Below are 24,718 nucleotides of genomic sequence, written 5' to 3' on the forward strand. Positions count from 1 at the left end.
AGATTGGGCCGTTTTCTGGCTGACATTTCTAAAAGAGGAATTTCTATGAGACTGAGATGTTTAGCATGTCTAGAATTTTTTATATGTTCGTGAATGCGGGTAGACTACCATTATTCAACAAAGACAAGGTAAAAATGTTTTTTCATTCTCTGTCGCCTTTAAAAAAGTTGCCAGCCAGTGCCAGCGTTTTTCATGATTTTCACCAAAGTTTAATGCCTTCCAGAAAATGTTCTTCTTCAAATATATAAACATAAAACATACAATATACAAATGAAAGAACAGACCCTCTGCTTTCAAACAAAAAAAAAACGTTTCATCCTACCTTCAGTGGTTCTTTTGTAATTAGCTTTTGAATATGGGAAGGTTTCTGCAAAACACCACATTTTGAGCAAAAAGCAGAGATAATTCCATTTTTGTGACGGACTTTTCATAGAGATCCCATTCAGAGCGATCTTTAAAACAGACACGGACATGCAGCCGCTTGCCATAAGGCAATACTTCCGGGTTTGAAAAGTTGCGGAAGGGCGCCACCTGGTGGATAATAGCGGTATTGTGGAAAGACGGAAAATCTCGTCATTGGCAGGGAAGCGTTTTCTCTTGATTAACGAGATATCTCGTCAATGGCGGCGAAAGAGTTAAATATATATGAGGGTATGTTTATGTATGAGGGTATATATATGAGGGTACACCAAAACGTTTTAAAGGCGGCTGAAAATGTCGACTGTGGCCGCTTGCCAGTGTTTTTTTTCAACTAAACGCTTTGGTTGCTATGTTTTAACCAATCAGATTTAAACATTTTCTGGGTTAATTTAACCCAATGGCTGGATTTGACCATTTTTGAGCCAAGACTGGGTTAGCATATTCAAGTAGCCTCCATTTGCATACAATGTGTAAAAATGTACTCTTTGCATTTTATCAAGCATAACCTTAAAGGGACACTACACTTGTTTGAAAATATGCTCATTTTCCAGCTCCCCAGAGTTAAACATTTGATTTTTACAGTTTTGGAATTCATTCAGCCGATCTCCGGGTCTGGCGCTAGCACTTTTAGCATAGGTTAGCATAATCTATTTAATCCGATCAGACCATTTGCATCACACTCAAAAATAACCATAGAGTTTTGATATTTTTCTTAACTTGACTCTTCTGTAGTTACATTGTGTACTAAGAACAACAGAAAATTAAAAGTTGCGATTTTCTAGGCTGATATGTCTAGGAACTATACTCTCATTCCGGCGTAATAATCAAGGACTTTGCTGCCGTACCATGGCTGCAGCATGCGTAGTGATATTATGCAGAACCCGAAAATAGTCCACTTGGTTACTTTCAATCGAAGGGGACTATTTTCGGTCAGTGTGTAATTTAATTGCTCTTGTTTATCAAACTATTTAGTTATTTTTGAGCATGATGCTACTGGTCTAATCAGATTCAATGGATTATGCTAAGCTATGCTAAAAGTGATACCGCCAGACCTGGAGATCGGCTGAATAGATTCCAAAATGGGAAGAATCAAATGTTTAACTCTAGGGGAGCTGGAAAATGAGCATAAGTTTTAAAAAAGTGGAGTGTCCCTTTAAGGTTTCACCCAAGATGATTATTAAACGGTATTGATGGAGTTCTGTTCAGATCTATTCTGGGTTCCTATTGGCTTCTTTTTCTTCAATATTTAGTCTTAGCCATGAATTTTAAAAAGTCTTTTATTTTTACAAAACAAATTTCATAAATAAATCAAGTAAAATCACTTGTATTTTCTAGTGAAATTACATTTAACAAATTTAATAAAATATTTAATAATAAAAACAAACAATACAAGTGTATCTTCAAGTGAAATTAAATTGAACACATTTTCTAAAATATTTAATAAATTAAATCAAATAAAATAACAATACAATTTGATCTTCTTATAAAACAATGAATATGTTTGCAAAATTATATTCAAGTTTATATTCTATATTATAATCAAATTACCATACCCACCAAGCACATCTGTCAATTCCAGGTATAAGTCGGCACACCAGAGGCAAACATGTTTTTATTGTCTGCTTGATTGAGCGCCTGGCAGCTCTCCACCAGGGGGGCATTGATGGATGCCATAACTTCTCTTGCCAACCCCCCAGTCCCATCTCTTTTAGCACCCCACTGGCCGACACCACCCACCCATCATATGGAACATGTCGACTTGAGCTGGTGACGGCAACTGTTGTTCTTTTCATGGCGGTAACATTGACTCTCCTTATGTTGCTCAGATTATAAGTTTCTGTTGGTATTTTGCCTCTCTGGGCACCTTATGGAAGGGATGGGTGGAACTGATGCGTTTTGGCCTCATTGAAAGTGCCCCTAAACTGTCCAAACAAGGGTGGCTGTATGCAAAGTCAAGTGCCACATTCAGTTCCCGGCCAAAGGGGAAATAGTGGGAGAATTATGCTCTTTCCCGTCAGCTGCCGTGTGTGGGAGTCTTTGAAAAAGAAGAAGAGGAGGAAGAAAAAAGAGCTAAGCTTTGAGATCGATTAGCATTTGGATAAACCCAGCGAGAATCCTCTCAAGAGCCCAATATAGAAGGCGGCCGCCCCGCAAGCCCGAACGACGCAACACGGCCCAAGTCAATAGAGCTATTGTTTGAAGTGACTTTTTGGTATTTTTGATGTTCTTTTTCTTTGTGTGTACATTTAAAATCTTGAATGGCACAGTTTAACTACCCTTGATCCCAGTGCTTCCATTAAAAGATGAATGATAGCACTTTATTTCCATTTGCAATTTACTCTTGTAGAAAAGGCCTAGAATGTCAAAAGTAATTGCTAAACAAATCACTTGATGTTCAAGCAAACGTTTTTTTCCCACCAACTTCAAAAGCAGTTGTTATAAAGAGAAGTAAAGGTTGTGTAAGGCTGGGGAAAGCTTTGCCCTTCCTGTGGTGCGATGTTACATATACATGTGTGTGCGTATACAGCACAAATGCTACCGCCAAGCTGTGATGCTAATGCGGGTGAGGTTTGAGTCTGGTCCCACTCTCAATCCTTTTCTCATCTCTCTCATGTAAACCAATAAAAATGAAACCTTCCCCAACACATTGATTTGTCTATTTAAGAGCGAAAATTTCCCTGAAGGCCTGCAGATGTGTCTCTGCCTCCTCGTCTGGTTCGTTTTGTTTTAGCCAGTCATTGGAATGACATCGTCATTCTGGTGTGTTTATGGACGCCTTGAATGTTTCAGTCTTGGTGTTGTGTTTGGACGTGGGCTGCGTCGGGTGTTTGCGCTGTCTCGCTGCACGCCAGATTAAATACAGTTTTCTCATCTACGGCTCCCTGAATGGTTTCAAATGTATGAGCGCGTCTATTTTTGTATTCCATAAACAAGTCGATGACAAACATCTCTATTTGGAATTACGTAATTACAAACCCATCATTATGGAGCTCTAATTTAAAATTGCTAGTGTGAATAATTGCCATGGTGTAATGGCGACACTGTGAGCGATGCTTACCTTTGCGAAATTTGCCGCCACAATGTTAGGGTGTTGTGGGTGGTTTCCAGGGCATTGCTGTGTGGTTCCTAAGGTCTTCCAAGTGATTTTTAATGTGTTGCTATGAGGTTGCAATGGTGTGCTTTGTGGTTGCATACTGGCGCAGAAGAGCCAGTTCCCTAGACTATGATATTCAGTTTCTTAGATATGGCTTTGGTTCCTGTTTTTAAAGATTTTTATGGCCAGTTTATTGGGAAAATCTTTTTGAAGCAAGATTTGAAGAATTCTTCATCTCATTCATTCAATGCATTTTTCTGTGTCAGTCTATTATTGTGGTAAAATCTATTTAGGATTTACCCACCCTTAAACTGCATGTTCAACCCAAGCTGTGGTTGTCTGCTTGGCCTGAATGAACTGTGTAGCTAAATTTTTGACTTTCGGCATCTGATCTAGTGAGCACCGTAAATTAAGATCATTACCCAAAAACTTTTCTCAGACACATAACTGGAAATTAAAAATTCTGGAGCGTTTTTAAATCAGTCCCCATAAAATCTAAATTAAACGTTTTTATTTTAATTTAAATAATACAGTAAGATATATATATATATATATATATATATATATATATATATATATATATATATATATATATATATATATATATATATATATATATGAACTGGTTTGATTCAAAATTCTGACCAACTTCGCATACAGAAGAAGATTTAAAGCATTTAAAACATAAAGTTTGGCACGTGCGCTAACAAAATAATTTTTATGATGTCATCCTACTCTTCAGCTTCTCATCAAATTTCAAATTACAAGCAAGATGAGACACTTATACATTAACTAGTTCTTATGTGGGCAGTGACACAAAGTGCACTGTGTAGGTGATAAGAAAGGATTCATACAGTGTAAATGTGACCTGATCCAGCAAAATGAGTCACAGTGACCCAAATTTCAAAATTGAGATTTTGGTATCAGTGGAAAGAGGAGATAATAAGCTTTCAAATGATATCCTAGTCAAAGTCATACCTTGAATGGTTTTAAAGATATAGACATTTGAATTAAGGTTGTCTGTCTACTTTTTCCAAGTGAAAACCTGAGAATAACGCCTTTAAAGTTTTTTGCCCCTTTTTTGTAGATATCTTTCAAAATCCATTGCATTTTTAAAGGGATAAACAATTTATTTTACAGCTTAACAAAGACATTAATATAAATGCTATTTCAGTAAACCAAGAAACAAGCTTATAAATCAAACAGAATGATGTTTATTGAAAATGTGAAGTAACAGAAAGGTTTCTGTGATGGTTGGGGTTTGAGTTAGGGGAAGGGAATAGAACATGGAAACCAGAATGTGTGTGTGTGTGTGTGTGTGTTCGCGTGTGTGCGTGTTCGCGTGTGTGCGCGCGGGGGCGCGCGTGCGTGCGCGTGCGTGTTCGCGTGTGCGCGCGCGTGTGAGAGAAAATGAGAGAGACAGAGAGACAAGCAAAAAGAAAACAAATAATGCTTGCCTATGCAATCATATCTTTGTGTAGGCTAGTTAACAATAACAGTGTAAACAATTCAAAAAGGAGTTAAATAGGAGAGTAGTGTGCTGCGAGACTGACAAGAGGATGGCTGGACCAGTCAGGTGCCCCGGGGTTTCCCATTGACAAACGATCAGCGTTTATGAAGATTTCTGATTGGCTCTAAAACAACGTGTAACACCATATTTGGAGAGATAGTGACGTTTCAGGGGATCCCCGGAATGCTCGGAGGTGACGAGAGTATTTGAGAAAAGCAATTTCCAGCGGATTAAGTAAAACTGTTTCAACTTTAATAGTCATTTAAACACCTTTACTCAATTATTTGGACTACGAAACTTTGGGAGATTATGTTTTAATGTCTGTTCTTTGAAATTAGCTAAAAATATTTTTTTTGATAATTTCATTGTTTTTCCACATTATCGGCTCATATCTTAAAATAGAACGTTGCGACTTCCGACTCATTTCGCCAGATCGGGTCACAAATATCTTTCCATTGGGGTGAATGAAGTCTGATCGTGCCAGTGTGACGCAAACCGTTACAACGCACACACATTACAACACACATTCTGTGCTTTGGTCCAGCGCGATAGCACAAATTGGATCATATGTGCGAATCTGCACCAAAAAACTTTGTGGAGTCGATCAAGTTGAAGTGTATTAGTGTAAAATGGCTTTAAGTTTTGTTTGTTTTTTACATAGTCGCTATTGTTTAACTTTAGATGTCTTTCAATATTGCACATTTTTCTGACTACAGTGCTTATTCCGACTAGTCTGATTATTCAGGTCGGACTACTATGTAGAGGTCTTCATAGGTCCACTTAGGTCCGAAAACCCAATCGGGTTCGGGTCTAAAAGTTTCACGTGTGCCTTGGACACAGATCGGGTGTAATATTAGCGGCATCGGGTCTCGGGTAATTTAAAATTAATGTGTTTTTTGCCAAATGGACCAGAAAAACACGAAATCTCTCGCTACAAATTTTCGGTTTAATTTTCTTGGGTCTTATTTCTCAGGCTTGTCTCAGGTCGTGTCTTTAAAAAAATATTTATGCACGTCGGGTTCGGGTATAAAGTACATTTATTTGGACCTGAGAAGACCTCTACTATTATGTCTCATTTTTTTTTTAAGCTTGATAGGCCCAGTCTGAATTCACTTTTTGTAATATTGAAAAGATTACCCAGGTTATGGCTGCACGACATACCAAATTTTTTTTTCTCGTTATCGTGATAACAGTATATGCGATATCCATATCGCAGAGAGTTGCAAAAACGTACATTTATTTTACGTGTTTATCATTTGTGTGCATGCTTGGATTGTCCAAATTAAATCGATCGGTATTATACTGTTGTACTATTAGCTAGACCGCGGGTGCAAAGAGCGGAAAATAAATATGGCAGGAGTAGAGCAAGCAAGGAAAACTTGTGCTTAAAAAGAATGGTACGTAAAACATTTTTTAGCCTAAATTAGATTTAAAGGATTAGTCCATTTTCTTAAAAAAATCCAGATAATTTACTCACCACCATGTCTTTCAAAATGTTGATGTCTTTCTTTGTTCAGTTGAGAAGAAATTATGTTTTTTGAGGAAAACATTCCAGGATTTTTTCTCATTTTAATGGACTTTAATGGACCTCAACACGTAACAGTTTTAATGCAGTTTAAAATTGCAGTTTCAACGCAGCTTCAAAGGACTCTAAACGATCCCAAACGGGTCATAAGGGTCTTATCTATAGCAAAATGATTGTCATTTTTGGCATGAAAAAAAATTAACCACAACTTGTCGTCTATCTCTGGTCCTGTGATGCGCCAGCGCGACCTCACGTAATGCGTCATCACGTCAAGAGGTCACAGATGACGTATTGAAACTACACACCAGTGTTTACAAGTGTGGAGAAAGAGGACCATTCTGTCGTTGTTGTATGTGGAATGATACTAATTAATGTCTTTGTGTCAGTTTATTGTTTAAAATGGTCCGCAAATGTGCGTTTCATATATGTAACACGTGACCTTTCGACGGCATTACGCAATTACGTGAGATCGTGTTGGCGCGTCACACAGCCGGAGGAAGAAGAGAAGTTGTGGATTAAAAGTGCATATTTTTTATTTTTCTTGCCAAAAATGACAATTGTTTCACTAGATAAGACCCTTATGCCTCGTTTGTGATTGTATAGAGTCCTTTGACACTGCGTTGACAAAAAACTGCTTTAAAACTGTTAAGTGTTGGGGTCCATTAAAGTCCATTAAAATGAGAAAAATACTGGAATGTTTTCTTCAAAAAACATAATTTCTTCTATACTGAACAAAGAAAGACATCAACATTTTGGATGACATGGTGGTGAGTAAATTATCTAGATTTTTTTTAAAGAAAAATGACTAATCCTTTAAATACATCAGAAGAATATGTATTTTCTGTTTATTTCTTCATGATAATTAAATATCTAAATAATTTTTTAAATAGCTAATAAAAGTAGCATTTCTCTAGGGAAACGATATACCACAAGAAATACTGTTACCGCAACAATCAACAGTAAAACCGCATATTTTCTTAATATCGTTCATCTCTAAGCCAGGTTTAACTTTTTTATATTCTCCAGACATCAGTTAATCATGAAAAAAATAACCGAATAACATGAGGGTGAATAAATGATGACACCCTGTTACTTAAAAATGCTGTTTCCCAGTAAGGCAGGTTTCCTCAAAACAAATTACTGAACAGTGGAAAGTGGTGTTTGTGTGTTTGTGTGTTTGTGTGTGTGTTCATAACAGTCTTGTGACAGAGGAAGTTGCTTCTCTAGAGACGCTCTCTTGTCACTGGCTCCTGTTTGTCTGTGAGCATGCTCACACACACACACACACACACACACACACACACACACACACACACACACACACACACACACACACACACAAATAAACAAGCCCAGCTGGATTTCGGAAGAGACACAATCTGCCTGGTTCTGCTTAATCCAGTGCGTGGGAAATAAACCAAACTCTTCTGACCAACACACAACGCCTCTCTGTTGCCCAGCCCTTCTCAAGCAAGACCTGTGTGTGTTAACGTAAAGTGGGATCTTTATGTCTGCCATGTCCTTGAGCTCCACCCTAATTGTGAGACTTCTACCTAATGTCCATCATGTGGAAGGTCAGCTGACTGTTAGCACAGCATCCTGCCCTGGCCTGCTGACACACAGGCCTGCTCTAGCACAGTGTGGGCCTTTGTCCAGTGACTTCAACATCTGCTCTCACACCCGGCCATTCACTCACCCTCAAACACACACACACACTTCTTGACCGAAATTGTAAGTCATTTGGTCACCGTCAGTATTTATGCGAGATACAGACATCAGAAGATGACATCCTTAAAATTCCATCCCGGTCGAAATTTTTACATTTGACCCAACAGGGGATTAAAGCAACCCAGCATTTGGGGTTGAAACAACCTAGTATAGGTTGATTTACATCCCAGTGGGCTGGGTTTGTCCCTTTTGACCCAACGCTGGGTTGAAAATAACCAAACATTTTTGTACTCGCAACATAACCAGATACAGAAGCTGCAAATATGACAGTCAAATACACAAATGTGTTGTTAGTTTCGATGATGTTTACAAAAAGTGTATCTTATCTTTGCATATTTTTGACCTCTGTCAACCACCATAATTTGTAGTTTAAATTCCCTATTTATTAATACTACATGCAATTTCCTTTACAACATGTCTATGTGATAGCTAAGATAGTGGGGTATTTTGTGATAGACTAGTAGAGCCTATTTTTGTGTCCCCAGTCCACCCCTGGTTAAAGGTCATACGAGTGTCATTGTATCATCTCTCTCATGTCCAAATTTTAGCCCCTAAAATCGAATTACTCGAGGCAGTGATATGGGACGGGGCCAAGCGGTGACCTAACCCCGTTCACAGCGCAATCCGCCTTGATCATTACAGAAATAAGGAATCTATTGTGTCCCCTCACCGACCAAAGATTGCAAATAACCATACCACTGGCGCTCCTACCCGAGAGATGTAGGCGTGGGCTGCAGGGCAGATAAAGAGATATGAAGAAATATGGGGCGCGCAAAATGTCTGCGTTCAGCAGAAGCGAACCTTCAGATTTATTTGATAGAAATTCCCACGCTCAATAAGATAAATTGTGATGGGAAACCATTTATCTGAAAGCGCCTGACGTCGGGCTGCAGAAATAACTGCAGAAACCACATATGTTCAGAGATAGCAAGGTTTAAGTGTGTGAGCTTGTGACTTGTAGGTTAGCTTACCACAGCCTAGAGTAGATTTCACAGCTATCTACTACTCAAACAACATGACCATAAATTCATGTATTATGATATTCATATCATTTTAAAGAATGTTGTTCATTATTTTATGTCAAGAAATGACATTAGTTGGGTATTCACATGTATGGTTTTATATATTTTGTTTAAATACATAAAATAAAATGAGGAATGCACTGCTTAACCATTTTAACCCCAATCTTTTAGTTCCTGTACTCATTTCAAAATTTTTCTATATGTTAATAATGCACCTCATTGCAGGATCTCTAAAAACATCCCCACCACTAAAGATGTGGAGCCGCTGCTGGAAATCGATGGTGATATTCGCAGTTTCGAGGTGTTTCTTTCCTCGCACGCGCCTGTTCTTACTGCTCGTGATGTGGAGATGTTTCTGCCTTGCACCGTCAACCTGGACCCCAAACTAAGGGAGATCATTGCAGGTACAAACAAATGAATCGGGATGCACTCTAGACTTCTATAAGCCTATTTTAATGGCTAAAGACTAAGTTTAACCTATACTTTAAAGGTATCCACTTTTTTTGAAAATATGCTCATTTTCCAGCTCCCCTAGAGTTAAACATTTGATTTTTACCGTTTTGGAATCTGATCTCCGGGTCTGGGGCTAGCACTTTTAGCATAGCTTAGCACAATCCATTAAATCTGATTAGACCATTAGCATCGCGCTAATTTAAAATTTGACTCTTCTGTAGTTACATCGTGTACTAAGACCGACGAAAAATTTAAAGTTGCGATTTTCTAGGCCGATATCTCTAGGAACTCTACTCTCATTCTGGCGTAATAATCAAGGACTTTGCTGCCGTACCATGGCTGATGATACGCAATGATATTATGCACAGTGGCGGAACTAGACTTTTTTTAATGGGGTGGCCAGGGGGTGGCCAAAGCTACTTTAGGGGGTCCATAGTCCATAAAAGAAAATGACGTGTAACCATGTATCAAGAAAGCATAAATTAATCTTTTGATCGCATTAGATGTAAACATAATAAGGGTGAATTTTAAATCTTTCTACTGTATTTCTTACATCTGATTTACTGTCTGTTAAAGGGATTCACCCAAAAATGGAAATTCTGTCATCATTTACTCACCCTTATGTTGTTCTAAACCTGTATTTTATTTTAATAAACACAAAAGAAGATGTTTTGATAAATGATGGTAAGCACACAATTAATGGTATATCCATTTAATTCCATCATGTTGTTTTTATTCCTACTATGGTAGCCAATGGTTATAGCTGTGTGCATAACATCATTTATCAAAATATCTTCTTTTGTGTTCATCAGAAAAAAGAAATTCGTACAGGTTTAGAACAACATAAGGATGTAAAAATGATGACAGAATTTTCATTTTGTGAACTATCCCTTTAATGAAGCAAAAGATCAGGAAATCTAAACTCCATGAAAAACCTTAAACTTACTTCAAATAGCAGAGCTCAACACAAAGGATGTTTGGATTAATCTTTATTTACGAAGATACAGAAGATGCAAAAGTTTTCTTTTTTTTTGATATTTAATTAACTTTAATGACAGAGAGACTTCAACAGGTTAGGCTAAGACCGAATGCAATAAAATGTTTATTCGTTTAAGACGTACAGTAACCAAATGTTTAGTATGAAAATCACCAAGACAGCTATTTTGACATATGAGCATTTGTCCGTTTAAGCCAAAAAGACGCAAACATTGTCGTTTAAGCTCTGGCTTTGCACGCGCACTATCGGATATGCGCGTCGCGCTTTCAAGTTCAATGTGGCAATCCAGTCGAATTAACAATCATACAGTAGCCTATAAAGATCACGTCAAGAATGAAAACATGGTGATGGGTTTTGTTGTAAAAAGAATTGGCAATCTTAGACTTTATTTAGTCCACAAGAAAATTACCACACTTCCAGCATATACGGTGAAATCATGTAGTATTAGCAATGTACGTCTTCACTTACATAATTTTAAAGAGATTCCAAGCATTATGTAGACATGACATTTATCTTATGATGGTATGAAAAGTATTCGTTAAGTTACAGTAATTTTTCTGACGCGTTTTTGAAAAGACGTCACTGATGGAGAGATAACAGAGCGCGCATTATGTATATTTTCTTAATTTTGTGAAAAGCACAACATTCAGTTTTTATAGACGCACAAAAAATGACACTTTAACGTTTTAAATGATGTATAAATCATATTTTTATGTCCAAAATCAGCAGATAATCCAAGTCTCTTTGCGCAGTGATTGAAAAATAAAGAGTTTGCGCCGCGACCGCAGGGAGCTAGGATTAATATTCATAATGTTTGTTTTTAACAATGTGCTGCGCTGCCGCACGTCGAAAATAAACATACCGATTAAGTGAAAGTAGCGCATTAAATTTGGGGTGGCACACGGGGTGGCCAGTGACATGTCAAGGCTCCGCCACTGATTATGCAGCGCCCTAAAAAAGTCCCCTCGGTAACTTTCAATAGCAGGGGATTATTTTCCGGCACTATGTAATATCATTACGCCTGCTGCAGCCATGGTACGTAATGAGAGTATAGTTCCTAGCCATAACTGCCTAGAAAATCTAAACTTTTAATTTTCCATCAGTCTTAGTACACGATGTAACTACAGAAGAGTCAAGTTTTAAATAGGAAAAATATCGAAACTCTTTGGTTATTTTTTAGCGTGATGCTAATGGTCTAATCAGATTCAATAGATTATGCTAAACTATGCTAAAAGTGGTACCTCCAGACCCGGAGATTAGCTGAATGGATTCCAAAACGGTAAAAATCAAATATTTAACTCTAGGGGAGCTGGAAAATGAGCCTCTTTTCCCAAAAAGCGGAGTGTCTCTTTTACAGCAGTTAATGAAAGTTAATTCTTCCATTCTTTCTTAAGGGTCATGTGCTTGATTCCCAGTAATGTAAATAATCTTTAACGTATAGTGAAGCAAATAAAACCACATGCACCCAGTCCTATGTTTACTTGGTTTATTGCTGTAGATTTCATTTTTAAGAGTCGGAGCTGATATTATCTGATCACATGATCGGTCATCTGTGCTCTGCTTTGAGACGGCAGACGTGGCTTAGTGCAATGTGACAATGGGCCGGGCTTCACAAAGAAACCTTTATTTGCACAGAGAGATGAGTAAGATCCCCATTGTGTTCTCCTCAGGAAATGAAACATCACTGATGCCCGATGAGCAGCTTGTTTCTGAGTCACCCAGACATTTTATTTTTGTCGGTCTGACTGACTCAGAACTAATGTTTCCTCCCAAATTTATCCCGACGTATGTTTTAAGCTCTCGAAACAAGATTTGAGGTCAAAGGTAACATCAATTTCTTTGGGAGCCATTTCTATGAGGTGCTTTAGTAGGTCGGTTTTTTCACCCAAGTTTGGTCATCAGTGTTTTCTGTCTAGGAGAATCAAACCACAGAGGCCTTTCCCATCTCGCATGTATCTTGCTAAAATTGCTTCTTCGTTTGGCTGTAGACGTCTTTGAGTGGGAGGAACTGAATGCCTTTAAAGTGCCGGCCAAGTTTCGAATCTTACTTTCTTGTACTCTTTCTCTTTTTTTCTTGCTCCTTTCCTCTTTCAATCTGTCAGATGTACGAGATGCAAGAGAGCAGATGCACCTTGGAGGAGTCAGCTATCCCACAATGCCCCTGCAAGATGCTACGGCGCGGCCTCAATCCGTGTTTGGGCAGCCGTCTTTGGCGTGTTCTCCTACAGGCTCATTTCCTGGGTCTTTCCCCACCGGTGGTGTGATGTCACCCTCCCAGCCCCACAGCAGTTACTTCAGTGGTCTAACCGGCCCCCAACATCCCTTCTACAACAGGGTGAGACTGTCAATCGGACACATTGGTTATTCTGTCCAAACAAAATGCAAATGAGATTACCGAGTAACTGAAACATACAGTACCTTATTCTTATTCTGGTACTACAGTGCATTACATATACAGTAGTCACACAGTATGTACATTTTCAAATTTCTTTATTCTGATGAACAAGAAGGAAGAAATTTTGAGGAGTTTGAAACCAAACCGATCATGAGCTCCACTCACTTCGGCTCGTGACTGCTCTTCCGAGGGGCGCAATTTCAAAATATGTGTTTGGAGTGTCATGTGTGTTGCTCGTGTTTTCAAAATATGTGTTTGTTGCGTCATGTGAACCATGTGCATCACATGTTTTGTCAAAAGAAGTTCCTGCTGCACATGCGTCAAAACCGTTTATGATAAAAGAGACGCTCACGTTCACAAAATACACGCAAGACACTCACTTAACACTAAACTCTGATTACGCATGAAATTATGCGAGTATCTGGCAAACGCCAGGGTCTCTTTTATAATTAACCCTTTATATGCATCTGCAGCAGGCACTTGTTTTGACAAGACACGTGATGCACATAGGATCTCTCTTGATACGCCCGAACAAATATTTTGAAATTACGAACCACACACATGACGGGCTACACACATGTTATGACGAACTTCGCATCGAGCTCCCTCTAAAATAGAAGTCACAGTCCGCCACTGTTCACTTCCATGGTAGAAATAAAGAATGCAAGGGAAGTGAATGGGGCTCATGAACGATTTGGTTACAAAATCGTTACGATTTTGGTTCATTTGTGTTTATCACAACAAAGAAATTTATAAAGGTTTGTAACAACATGAAAGTGAGTAAATTATGACACAATTTTCCTTTTTGGGTGAACTATTTCTTTAATCAGTCTTTTGAATTGATTCATTAAAATTTCCAAATAGCAGATTTATTGAAATAAATCTTATTTTTTAAAAGAGTTATCATAATAGTGAGTGTTAGCGCTTAGATCGAAGATGAAACTTGTCTTCATAATAACCGGTATATTCATCCATCTATTTTTATAGTGGTCATTCTTGTATTTCATCCTTTGTGCCACTGGCCCTAATATGTTCCTCATTTATGTGATTCCTGATTATCTGTCCATCATTTCTCTTCACCTCTACAGCCCTATTTTCCTCATCATGTTTATCACCTGCCCCGACATTACCCTGGCAACCCCCATCACGCCCCCTCACGTCCACCTACTAAACTCCATAAGGACCCCAGCATGGCACTAGTAAGTACACAGCTAGTAAGGTCTTGTGATTGCACAGCTAAGTACTACAATACGTAGCAGGCAGGCACACAATTTTAAGTGCTTTGACCAAAATAATGTCTTGTAATTTGTATCTGTTTTTATACTTTGTATAAACAGGTTGTTATCACTACTGTACCTTTAAGACCATATGTAAATAAGCTCTATTATAATTGGCAAACATCTTTGCATCCAAAGTATTGTTAGTGGAATGGATTAAGGATGGGCAAGTTGCTGAACATTAAATGCTGATAGTTAAAGCACTAGTTAGCAGTCTCAGTGATAGAGCACTGTGTGGGCATCACAAAAGGTTGTGGGTTTAAACCCAGGGAACACAGCTACTGATTAAATGTAAACCTTGTAATGCATTGCAAGTCGCTTTGGATAAAAGGGTCTGCGAAATGCATAAATGTAAAATTTTTGACATTGTAAACATCTAAATTTACTGACTATTTTTGCAGAACTTAGGTTTGAATTAAAACCCTTATTTTAACCTTGGAGAGCCCAAAGGGTCAAATTTGACAGCTGTTAATTGCTGTTACCCAAAATCTTCATGGGTTCTCCAGTATTAAAAATGCAAGGACATCAAGTTTTCTGTATTATGTCCTTTTAAGTCCTAGTGGAATTTGTAAACTACAAAAACGACTGCAACACCATCCTCATTGTTCACACCTTTCACTATTTTCTATGTTAACCATCTCCCATACCCTCACTAAATGTTCATACTAAATATAATCCTATAACTCTCTTATCCTTTTCTTCTTCTTCATTCATCCGTACCATATCCCTTCATCAGGATGTAATCAGAGAAGACTCCAGTGAGGGTCTTCCCTCTCCTACATCCCCCTCAATGGTAACTTGGAGTGTATATGTGTATATACAGCATCTGTGCAGATGAGATACAGTAAAGCCATTTGTTGCTATGTTGAAACACGCAATCAAATATACAGTATACACGAGCAGCATGTGTCAATCAATTCTCAAATATGGCCGTCCTATCTTTGCCTGCAATGCTTGGCCGCAGTGAATATATCTCACGCGTGGACATCCTGACTTTTTACACATTTGACTTTGAAACAGATTTAAGTGCAGTTTACAGTATTCACATATATAATTGGCTGTTTGCCTGGACAAAATGGAAATTGTTTAAAACAATTAAAACGGGTGTGTTGAAAGCTTAGACTCATTAAAGTAGTGTAGCATCTTTGCTACAGCACATGTGAAGATGTCACGGTCATTCACACTTAAGGATGTGTTGATATGGGAATTCTGACTGATGATGATTATAAGATAATTATTTTAATGTTGTAGATGAGAAAAGCTATGATGGTCAATATAATAATAATAATAATAAAATTATTGGGGCGTTTTTGTGGATAGGGCTTATCCTAGTCCCAGACTAAAATGCATGTTTGAGCTGCCTTAATTTAAAATAGTCTTGCACTGACGAATCTTAACATAAACTAGATATGCAATTCCCAAGGAATTACCAGTGCATGAAAATGCAAAAAGCTGATTGATAGAAATGTAAAAGAAATTTAGTCTAGTAGTTTACCTGGCTGTTGACATGTTTTAGTGTGAAGCTAGCATGATTTAAAAAAGTTATCATGATGAAATATGATGCTAGCATGATTAGCATGATTCAGCATAACGTTAGCATGATGCTAGCATGATTAGCATGAAGCTAGCATGATTAGCATGAAGCTAGCATGATGTTAGCATGATTAGCATGAAGCTAGCATGATTTTAGCATGATTAGCATGAAGTTAGCATGATGCTAGCATGATTAGCATGAAGTTAGCATGATGTTAGCATGATTAGCATGAAGCTAGCATGATGCTAACATGATTAGCATAATGCTAGCATGATTAGCATGATGCTAGCATGAAGCTAGCACGATGCTAGCATGATTAGCATGAAGCTAGCACGATGCTAGCATGATTAGCATGAAGCTAGCACGATGCTAGCATGATTAGCATGAAGCTAGCACGATGCTAGCATGATTAGCATGAAGCAAGCACGATGCTAGCATGATTAGCATGAAGCTAGCACGATGCTAGCATGATTAGCATGAAGCTAGCATGATTAGCATGAAGCTAGCACGATGCTAGCATGATTACCATGAAGCTAGCATGTTGCTAGCATGATTAGCATGAAGCTAGCACGATGCTAGCATGATTAGCATGAAGCTAGTATAATGTTATCATGATAAACACGAAGCTAGCATGATTAGCATGAAGCTAACATGATGCTAGCATGATTACCATGAAGCTAGCATGAAGCTAGCATGATGCTAGCATGATTAGCATGAAGCTAGCATGATGCTAGCATGATTACCATGAAGCTAGCATGAAGCTAGCATGATTAGCATGACGTTAGCATGATGCTAGCATGATTAGCATGAAGCTAGCATGAAGCTAGCATGATGCTAACATGATTAGCATGAAGCTAGCATGATGCTAGCATGATTAACATGAAGTTAGCATGAAGCTAGCATGATTAGCATGAAGCTAGCATGATGCTATCATGATTAGCATGAAGCTAGCATGATGCTAACATGATTAGCATGAAGTTAGCATGATGTTAGCATGATTAGCATGAAGCTAGCATGATGTTAGCATGATTAGCATGAAGCTAGCACGATGTTAGCATGATTAGCATGAAGCTAGCACGATGCTAGCATGATTAGCATGAAGCTAGCACGATGTTAGCATGATTAGCATGAAGCTAGCACGATGCTAGCATGATTAGCATGAAGCTAGCACGATGCTAGTATGATTAGCATGAAGCTAGCATGATGTTATCATGATTAGCATAAAGCTAACATGATGTTAGTATGATTAGCATGAAGCTAGCATAATTTGCATGAAGCTAGCATGATGCTAACATGATTACCATGAAGTTAGCATGAATTTAGCATGAAATTAGCATGATCCTAGCATTATTAGCATGATGCTAGCATGATTAAGATGATGCTAGCATGATTAGCATGAAGCTAGCATGATTTAGCATGAAGCTAACAAGATTTAACATGAAGCTAGCATGATTTAACATTAAGTTAGCAAGATTTATTATAAAATTAGCATAAAGCTAGCATGAAACTAGCATGAAGCTAGCATGACTTAGCATGAAGCTAGCATGAAGCTAATATGACCCAAAGACCCGACCCCCATGTCTCTATGATGTCCGGATCCAGAGATATAAGGCTTTGTTTATTATGTTGCTAGGCTGCTCATATTTGGTTGCTAGGGGCGTGGCTTAATACCTCAATAAGGATGGTGAGAGACTGATTGGATGCCTGAGTAAAATGAGCCCACCCCCATGTCTCTGTGACACTGTGCTGCAAAGATATCCATCTGGGCATTTTATAATGGCAGTCTATGGGAGATGTTGCTAGGGTGCCCAAAATGGTTGCTAGGGGCGTGGCTTGATAGCTCAATAAGGATCCTAAGGGACTGATTGGATGCCTGAGTAAAATGAGCCCACCCCCATGTCTCTATGACACTGCGCTGCAAAGATATCCCATTCGGGACGTTTTTAGTTCCTTATATGGGCATGATTCCTGCCCCATTATAAGTCTATGGGGAAATTTGGGGACCTCTTACACCCCAGGGGTACAACTTTCACCCCATTGTGAGGTATGTTCTTACAGAGCCTGCCAGCCTCTTCAAATGTGGCAAGTCACAAGTTTCTGTGAAATTCTAGGTCTGAGCTACGACTCGTCAAAGTTTGTCTCCATGTTAAGTCAATGGGATTTTTCGGCTGCTTTTTCGCCCCTGGGGCGAAGACCGTACCCCCGATCGCTTATAAAAGTCATAGCCCACTATTCCCGAATAGTCCGCACGTTTGAGAGTTTGAATGAAGTTTCTAAGTTAAGCGGTTCGAGCCGTATTAATTGCCGAAATTTGGTTGGAAGAATAATAATAATAACTAGATAGGTACATTTCCTGAAGAAAATGTGAGTGGTGCTTGCCGTAGCAAAATTCTGGAGATCATATATGATTATACTCCAAGCCAAAAGTAAAACGATCCAACTCCCGTGTCTCTACGATGTTCTGATGCGGAGATATAAGGCTTTGTTTACTCTGTTGCTAGGGTACTGTATTTGGTTGCTAGGGGAAAAAATGGCATCCACTAGTGATTACCCTCCGAGTCACGAGTCAAACGGTCCAAACCCCGTGTCTCTACGATGTTCTGATGCGGAAATATAAGGCTTTGTTTACTCTGTTGCTAGGGTACTGTATTTGGTTGCTAGGGAAAAAAATGGCATCCACTAGTGATTACCCTCCGAGTCATGAGTCAAACGGTCCAACCCCCGTGTCTCTACGATGTTCTGATGCGGAGATATAAGGCTTTGTTTACTCTGTTGCTAGGGTACTGTATTTGGTTGCTAGGGAAAAAAATGGCATCCACTAGTGATTACCCTCCGAGTCATGAGTCAAACGGTCCAACCCCCGTGTCTCTACGATGTTCTGATGTGGAGATATAAGGCTTTGTTTACTCTGTTGCTAGGGTACTGTATTTGGTTGCTAGGGGCGTGGCTTGGGAGTGGCCAATGATGTGCCCAGTGATTACACTCCGAGTCACAAGTAAAACGGTCCAACCCCCGTGTCTCTACGATGTTCTGATGCGGAGATATAAGGCTTTGTTTACTCTGTTGCTAGGGTACTGTATTTGGTTGCTAGGGGCGTGGCTTGGGAGTGGCCAATTATGTGCCCAGTGATTACACTCCGAGTCACAAGTAAAACGGTCCAACCCCCGTGTCTCTACGATGTTCTGATGCGGAGATATAAGGCTTTGTTTACTCTGTTGCTAGGGTACTGTATTTGGTTGCTAGGGGCGTGGCTTGGGAGTGGCCAATGATGTGCCCAGTGATTACACTCCGAGTCACAAGTAAAACGGTCCAACCCCCTTGTCTCTACGATGTTCTGATGCGGAGATATAAGGCTTTGTTTACTCTGTTGCTAGGGTACTGTATTTGGTTGCTAGGGGCGTGGCTTGGGAGTGGCCAATGATGTGCCCAGTGATTACACTCCGAGTCACAAGTAAAACGGTCCAACCCCCATGTCTCTACGATGTTCTTATGCGGAGATATAAGGCTTTGTTTACTCTGTTGCTAGGGCACTGTATTTGGTTGCTAGGGGCGTGGCTTGGGAGTGGCCAATGAAGTGCCCAGTGATTACACTCCGAGTCACAAGTAAAACGGTCCAAACCCCGTGTCTCTACGATGTTCTGATGCGGAGATATAAGGCTTTGTTTACTCTGTTGCTAGGGTACTGTATTTGGTTGCTAGGGGCGTGGCTTGGGAGTGGCCAATGATGTGCCCAGTGATTACACTCCAAGTCACAAGTAAAACGGTCCAAACCCCGTGTCTCTACGATGTTCTGATGCGGAGATATAAGGCTTTGTTTATTCGGTTGCTAGGGTGCTCAAATTTGGTTGCTAGGGGCGTGGCTTGGGAGTGGCCAATGATGTGCCCAATTGTTACACCCCTAGTCACAAGTAAAACGGTTCAACCCCCGTGTCTCTACGATGTTCTGATGCCGAGATATAACTGTTTGTATTTTATGTTGCCAGGGTGCTCAAAAGTGGTTGCTAGGGGCGTGGCTTAGCAACTCTGTAAGGATCCTGAGCGACTGATTGGATGCCTGAGTAAAATGAGCCCACCCCCATGTCTCTATGACACTGTGGTGCAAAGATATCCATCTGGGCATTTTATAATGGCAGTCTATGGGATAGGTTGCTAGGGTGCTCAAAAGTGGTTGCTAGGGGCGTGGCTTAATAGCTCTGAGATGATCCTGAGAGACTGATTGGATGCCCGAGTAAAATGAGCCCACCCACTTATCTCTACGACACTGTAAACCAAAGATATCCCATCTGGAACTGTTTTATTCCCTTATATGGGCATGTTTCCTGCCCCATTATAAGTCAATGGGAATTTTCGGGTGCCTCTTATACCCCAGGGGTACAACTTACACCCCAATGTGATGTATGTTCTTACAGAGTCTAGCACCCTCTTCAAATTTAGTAACCCACATGTTTCTAAGGAATCCTCACTCGTACCTATGACCCGTCAAAATTTTTGCAATGTTAAGTCTATGGGATTTTGCCCCATTGACTTTTCATTAGGCATTTTTGGGCACCTCTTACACCCCAGGGGTACAACTTACACCCCATTATGATGTATGTTCTTAGATAGCCTACCACCCTCTTCAAATGTTGTAACCCACATGTTTCTATAAAATCCTCGAGCGGAGCTATGACTCGTCAAAGTTGGGCGCAATGTTAAGTCAATGGGATTTTTCGGGTGGTTTTTCGCCCCCCTTTCAGAAATCCTGCACCCGATCGCTTATAAAAGTCATAGCACACCTCTCCTCAATAATCCGGTCGATTTGAGCCCTCTTTCATGGGACTACGTTAAACCGTGCGGGACGAGTTACGCGCCGAAAAAGTGTCCAGAAAAAGAAGAATAATAATAACTAGATAGGTACATTTCCTGAAGAAAATGTGAGTGGTGCTTGCCGTGGCAAAATTCTGGGGACCATATATGATTATACTCCAAGCCAAAAGTTAAACGATCCAACTCCCGTGTCTGTACGATGTTCTGATGTGGAGATATAAGGCTGTGTTTATCCGGTTGCTAGGGTACTGTATTTGGTTGCTAGGGAAAAATTTGGCATCCCATAATGATTACACTCTGAGTCACGAGTCATACGGTCCAACCCCCGTGTCTCAACGATGTTCTGGTGCAGAGATATAAGGCTTTGTTTATTCGGTTGCTAGGGTACTGTATTTGGTTGCTAGGGAAAATTTTGACATCCCATAATGATTACACTCTGAGTCACGAGTCAAACGGTCCAACCCCCGTGTCTCTACGATGTTCTGATGCGGAGATATAAGGCTTTGTTTACCCTGTTGCTAGGGTACTGTATTTGGTTGCTAGGGAAAAAATTGGCATCCCATAATGATTACACTCTGAGTCACGAGTCAAACGGTCCAACCCCCATGTCTCTACGATGTTCTGATGCTGAGATATAAGGCTTTGTTTACTCTGTTGCTAGGGTACTATATTTGGTTGCTAGGGAAAAAATTGGCATCCCATAATGATTACAATCTGAGTAACGAGTCAAACGGTCCAACCCCCGTGTCTCTACGATGTTCTGATGCTGAGATATAAGGCTTTGTTTACTCTGTTGCTAGGGTACTATATTTGGTTGCTAGGGAAAAAATTGGCATCCCATAATGATTACACTCTGAGTCACGAGTCAAACGGTCCAACCCCCATGTCTCTACGATGTTCTGATGCGGAGATATAAGGCTTTGTTTACTCTGTTGCTAGGGTACTGTATTTGGTTGCTAGGGAAAAATTGGCATCCCATAATGATTACACTCCGAGTCACGAGTCAAACGGTCCAACCCCCATGTCTCTACGATGTTCTGATGCGGAGATATAAGGCTTTGTTTACTCTGTTGCTAGGGTACTGTATTTGGTTGCTAGGGAAAAAAATGGCATCCACTAGTGATTACCCTCCGAGTCACGAGTCAAACGGTCCAAACCCCGTGTCTCTACGATGTTCTGATGCGGAGATATAAGGCTTTGTTTACTCTGTTGCTAGGGTACTGTATTTGGTTGCTAGGGAAAAAAATGGCATCCACTAGTGATTACCCTCCGAGTCACGAGTCAAACGGTCCAACCCCCGTGTCTCTACGATGTTCTGATGCGGAGATATAAGGCTTTGTTTACTCTGTTGCTAGGGTACTGTATTTGGTTGCTAGGGAAAAAAATTGCATCCACTAGTGATTACCCTCCGAGTCATGAGTCAAACGGTCCAACCCCCGTGTCTCTACGATGTTCTGATGTGGAGATATAAGGCTTTGTTTACTCTGTTGCTAAGGTACTGTATTTGGTTGCTAGGGGCGTGGCTTGGGAGTGGCCAATGATGTGCCCAGTGATTACACTCCGAGTCACAAGTAAAACGGTCCAACCCCCGTGTCTCTACGATGTTCTGATGCGGAGATATAAGGCTTTGTTTACTCTGTTGCTAGGGTACTGTATTTGGTTGCTAGGGGCGTGGCTTGGGAGTGGCCAATTATGTGCCCAGTGATTACACTCCGAGTCACAAGTAAAACGGTCCAAACCCCGTGTCTCTACGATGTTCTGATGCGGAGATATAAGGCTTTGTTTATTCGGTTGCTAGGGTGCTCAAATTTGGTTGCTAGGGGCGTGGCTTGGGAGTGGCCAATGATGTGCCCAATTGTTACACCCCTAGTCACAAGTAAAACGGTCCAACCCCCGTGTCTCTACGATGTTCTGATGCCGAGATATAACTGTTTGTATTTTATGTTGCTAGGGTGCTCAAAAGTGGTTGCTAGGGGCGTGGCTTAGTAAGTCTGTAAGGATCCTGAGAGACTGATTGGATGCCTGAGTAAAATGAGCCCACCCCCATGTCTCTATGACACTGTGGTGCAAAGATATCCATCCGGGCATTTTATAATGGCAGTCTATGGTATAGGTTGCCCAAAATGGTTGCTATGGTAACCTTACACCCCATTGTGGGGGACGTCCTGACAGAGTCTAGCACCCTCTTCAAATTTAGTAACCCACATGTTTCTATGAAATCCTGGCTCGGACCTATGACCCGTCAAAATTTTTGCAATGTAAGTCTATGGGATTTTGCCCCATTGACTTTTCATTGGGGCACTTTTGGGCACCTCTTACACCCCAGGGGTACAACTTACACCCCATTGTGATCCATGTTCTTACAGAGCCTACCACCCTCTTCAAATGTTGTAACCCACATGTTTCTACAAAATCCTCGAGCGGAGCTATGACTCGTCAAAGTTGGGCGCAATGTTAAGTCAATGGGATTTTTTGGGTGGTTTTTCGCCCCCCTTTCGGAAATCCTGCACCCGATCGCTTATAAAAGTCATAGCACACCTCTCCTCAATAAGCCGGTCGATTTGAGCCCTAATTTATGGGTCTACGACAAAGCGTGCGGGACGAGTTACGCGCCGAAAAAGTGTCCAGAAAAAGAAGAATAATAATAATATCTTTGAGCAATAATAATAGTGATGCTTTGCATAAATGCAAGCACCACTAACTAGATAGGTACATTTCCTGAAGAAAATGTGAGTGGTGCTTGCCGTGGCAAAATTCTGGGGACCATATATGATTATACTCCAAGCCAAAAGTTAAACGATCCAACTCCCGTGTCTGTACGATGTTCTGATGTGGAGATATAAGGCTGTGTTTATCCGGTTGCTAGGGTACTGTATTTGGTTGCTAGGGAAAAATTTGGCATCCCATAATGATTACACTCTGAGTCACGAGTCATACGGTCCAACCCCCGTGTCTCAACGATGTTCTGGTGCAGAGATATAAGGCTTTGTTTATTCGGTTGCTAGGGTACTGTATTTGGTTGCTAGGGAAAATTTTGACATCCCATAATGATTACACTCTGAGTCACGAGTCAAACGGTCCAACCCCCGTGTCTCTACGATGTTCTGATGCGGAGATATAAGGCTTTGTTTACCCTGTTGCTAGGGTACTGTATTTGGTTGCTAGGGAAAAAATTGGCATCCCATAATGATTACACTCTGAGTCACGAGTCAAACGGTCCAACCCCCATGTCTCTACGATGTTCTGATGCTGAGATATAAGGCTTTGTTTACTCTGTTGCTAGGGTACTATATTTGGTTGCTAGGGAAAAAATTGGCATCCCATAATGATTACAATCTGAGTAACGAGTCAAACGGTCCAACCCCCGTGTCTCTACGATGTTCTGATGCTGAGATATAAGGCTTTGTTTACTCTGTTGCTAGGGTACTATATTTGGTTGCTAGGGAAAAAATTGGCATCCCATAATGATTACACTCTGAGTCACGAGTCAAACGGTCCAACCCCCATGTCTCTACGATGTTCTGATGCGGAGATATAAGGCTTTGTTTACTCTGTTGCTAGGGTACTGTATTTGGTTGCTAGGGAAAAATTGGCATCCCATAATGATTACACTCCGAGTCACGAGTCAAACGGTCCAACCCCCATGTCTCTACGATGTTCTGATGCGGAGATATAAGGCTTTGTTTACTCTGTTGCTAGGGTACTGTATTTGGTTGCTAGGGAAAAAAATGGCATCCACTAGTGATTACCCTCCGAGTCACGAGTCAAACGGTCCAAACCCCGTGTCTCTACGATGTTCTGATGCGGAGATATAAGGCTTTGTTTACTCTGTTGCTAGGGTACTGTATTTGGTTGCTAGGGAAAAAAATGGCATCCACTAGTGATTACCCTCCGAGTCACGAGTCAAACGGTCCAACCCCCGTGTCTCTACGATGTTCTGATGCGGAGATATAAGGC

At 40.3% G+C, this 24,718-nt stretch overlaps 1 protein-coding gene across 4 annotated transcripts in view; it reads left to right on the plus strand.

Moving 5' to 3' along the window:
• Nucleotides 1-24,718, plus strand: part of kidins220a (kinase D-interacting substrate 220a) — an 84,958-nt gene that overhangs the window by 36,181 nt on the left and 24,059 nt on the right. For 3 of the 4 annotated variants that reach the window (XM_065288464.2, XM_065288463.2, XM_073812299.1), the window contains exons 23-26: nucleotides 9,525-9,703; nucleotides 12,852-13,084; nucleotides 14,233-14,343; nucleotides 15,158-15,214. In XM_065288464.2, the coding sequence (XP_065144536.2) occupies nucleotides 9,525-9,703; nucleotides 12,852-13,084; nucleotides 14,233-14,343; nucleotides 15,158-15,214 (580 nt within the window). The remainder of the gene's footprint in view (nucleotides 1-9,524; nucleotides 9,704-12,851; nucleotides 13,085-14,232; nucleotides 14,344-15,157; nucleotides 15,215-24,718) is intronic. The other variant, XM_073812300.1, reaches the window with a different exon arrangement.

This window comes from Paramisgurnus dabryanus, chromosome 17 (assembly GCF_030506205.2).
Source record: "Paramisgurnus dabryanus chromosome 17, PD_genome_1.1, whole genome shotgun sequence".
Classification (NCBI taxonomy): domain Eukaryota; kingdom Metazoa; phylum Chordata; class Actinopteri; order Cypriniformes; family Cobitidae; genus Paramisgurnus; species Paramisgurnus dabryanus.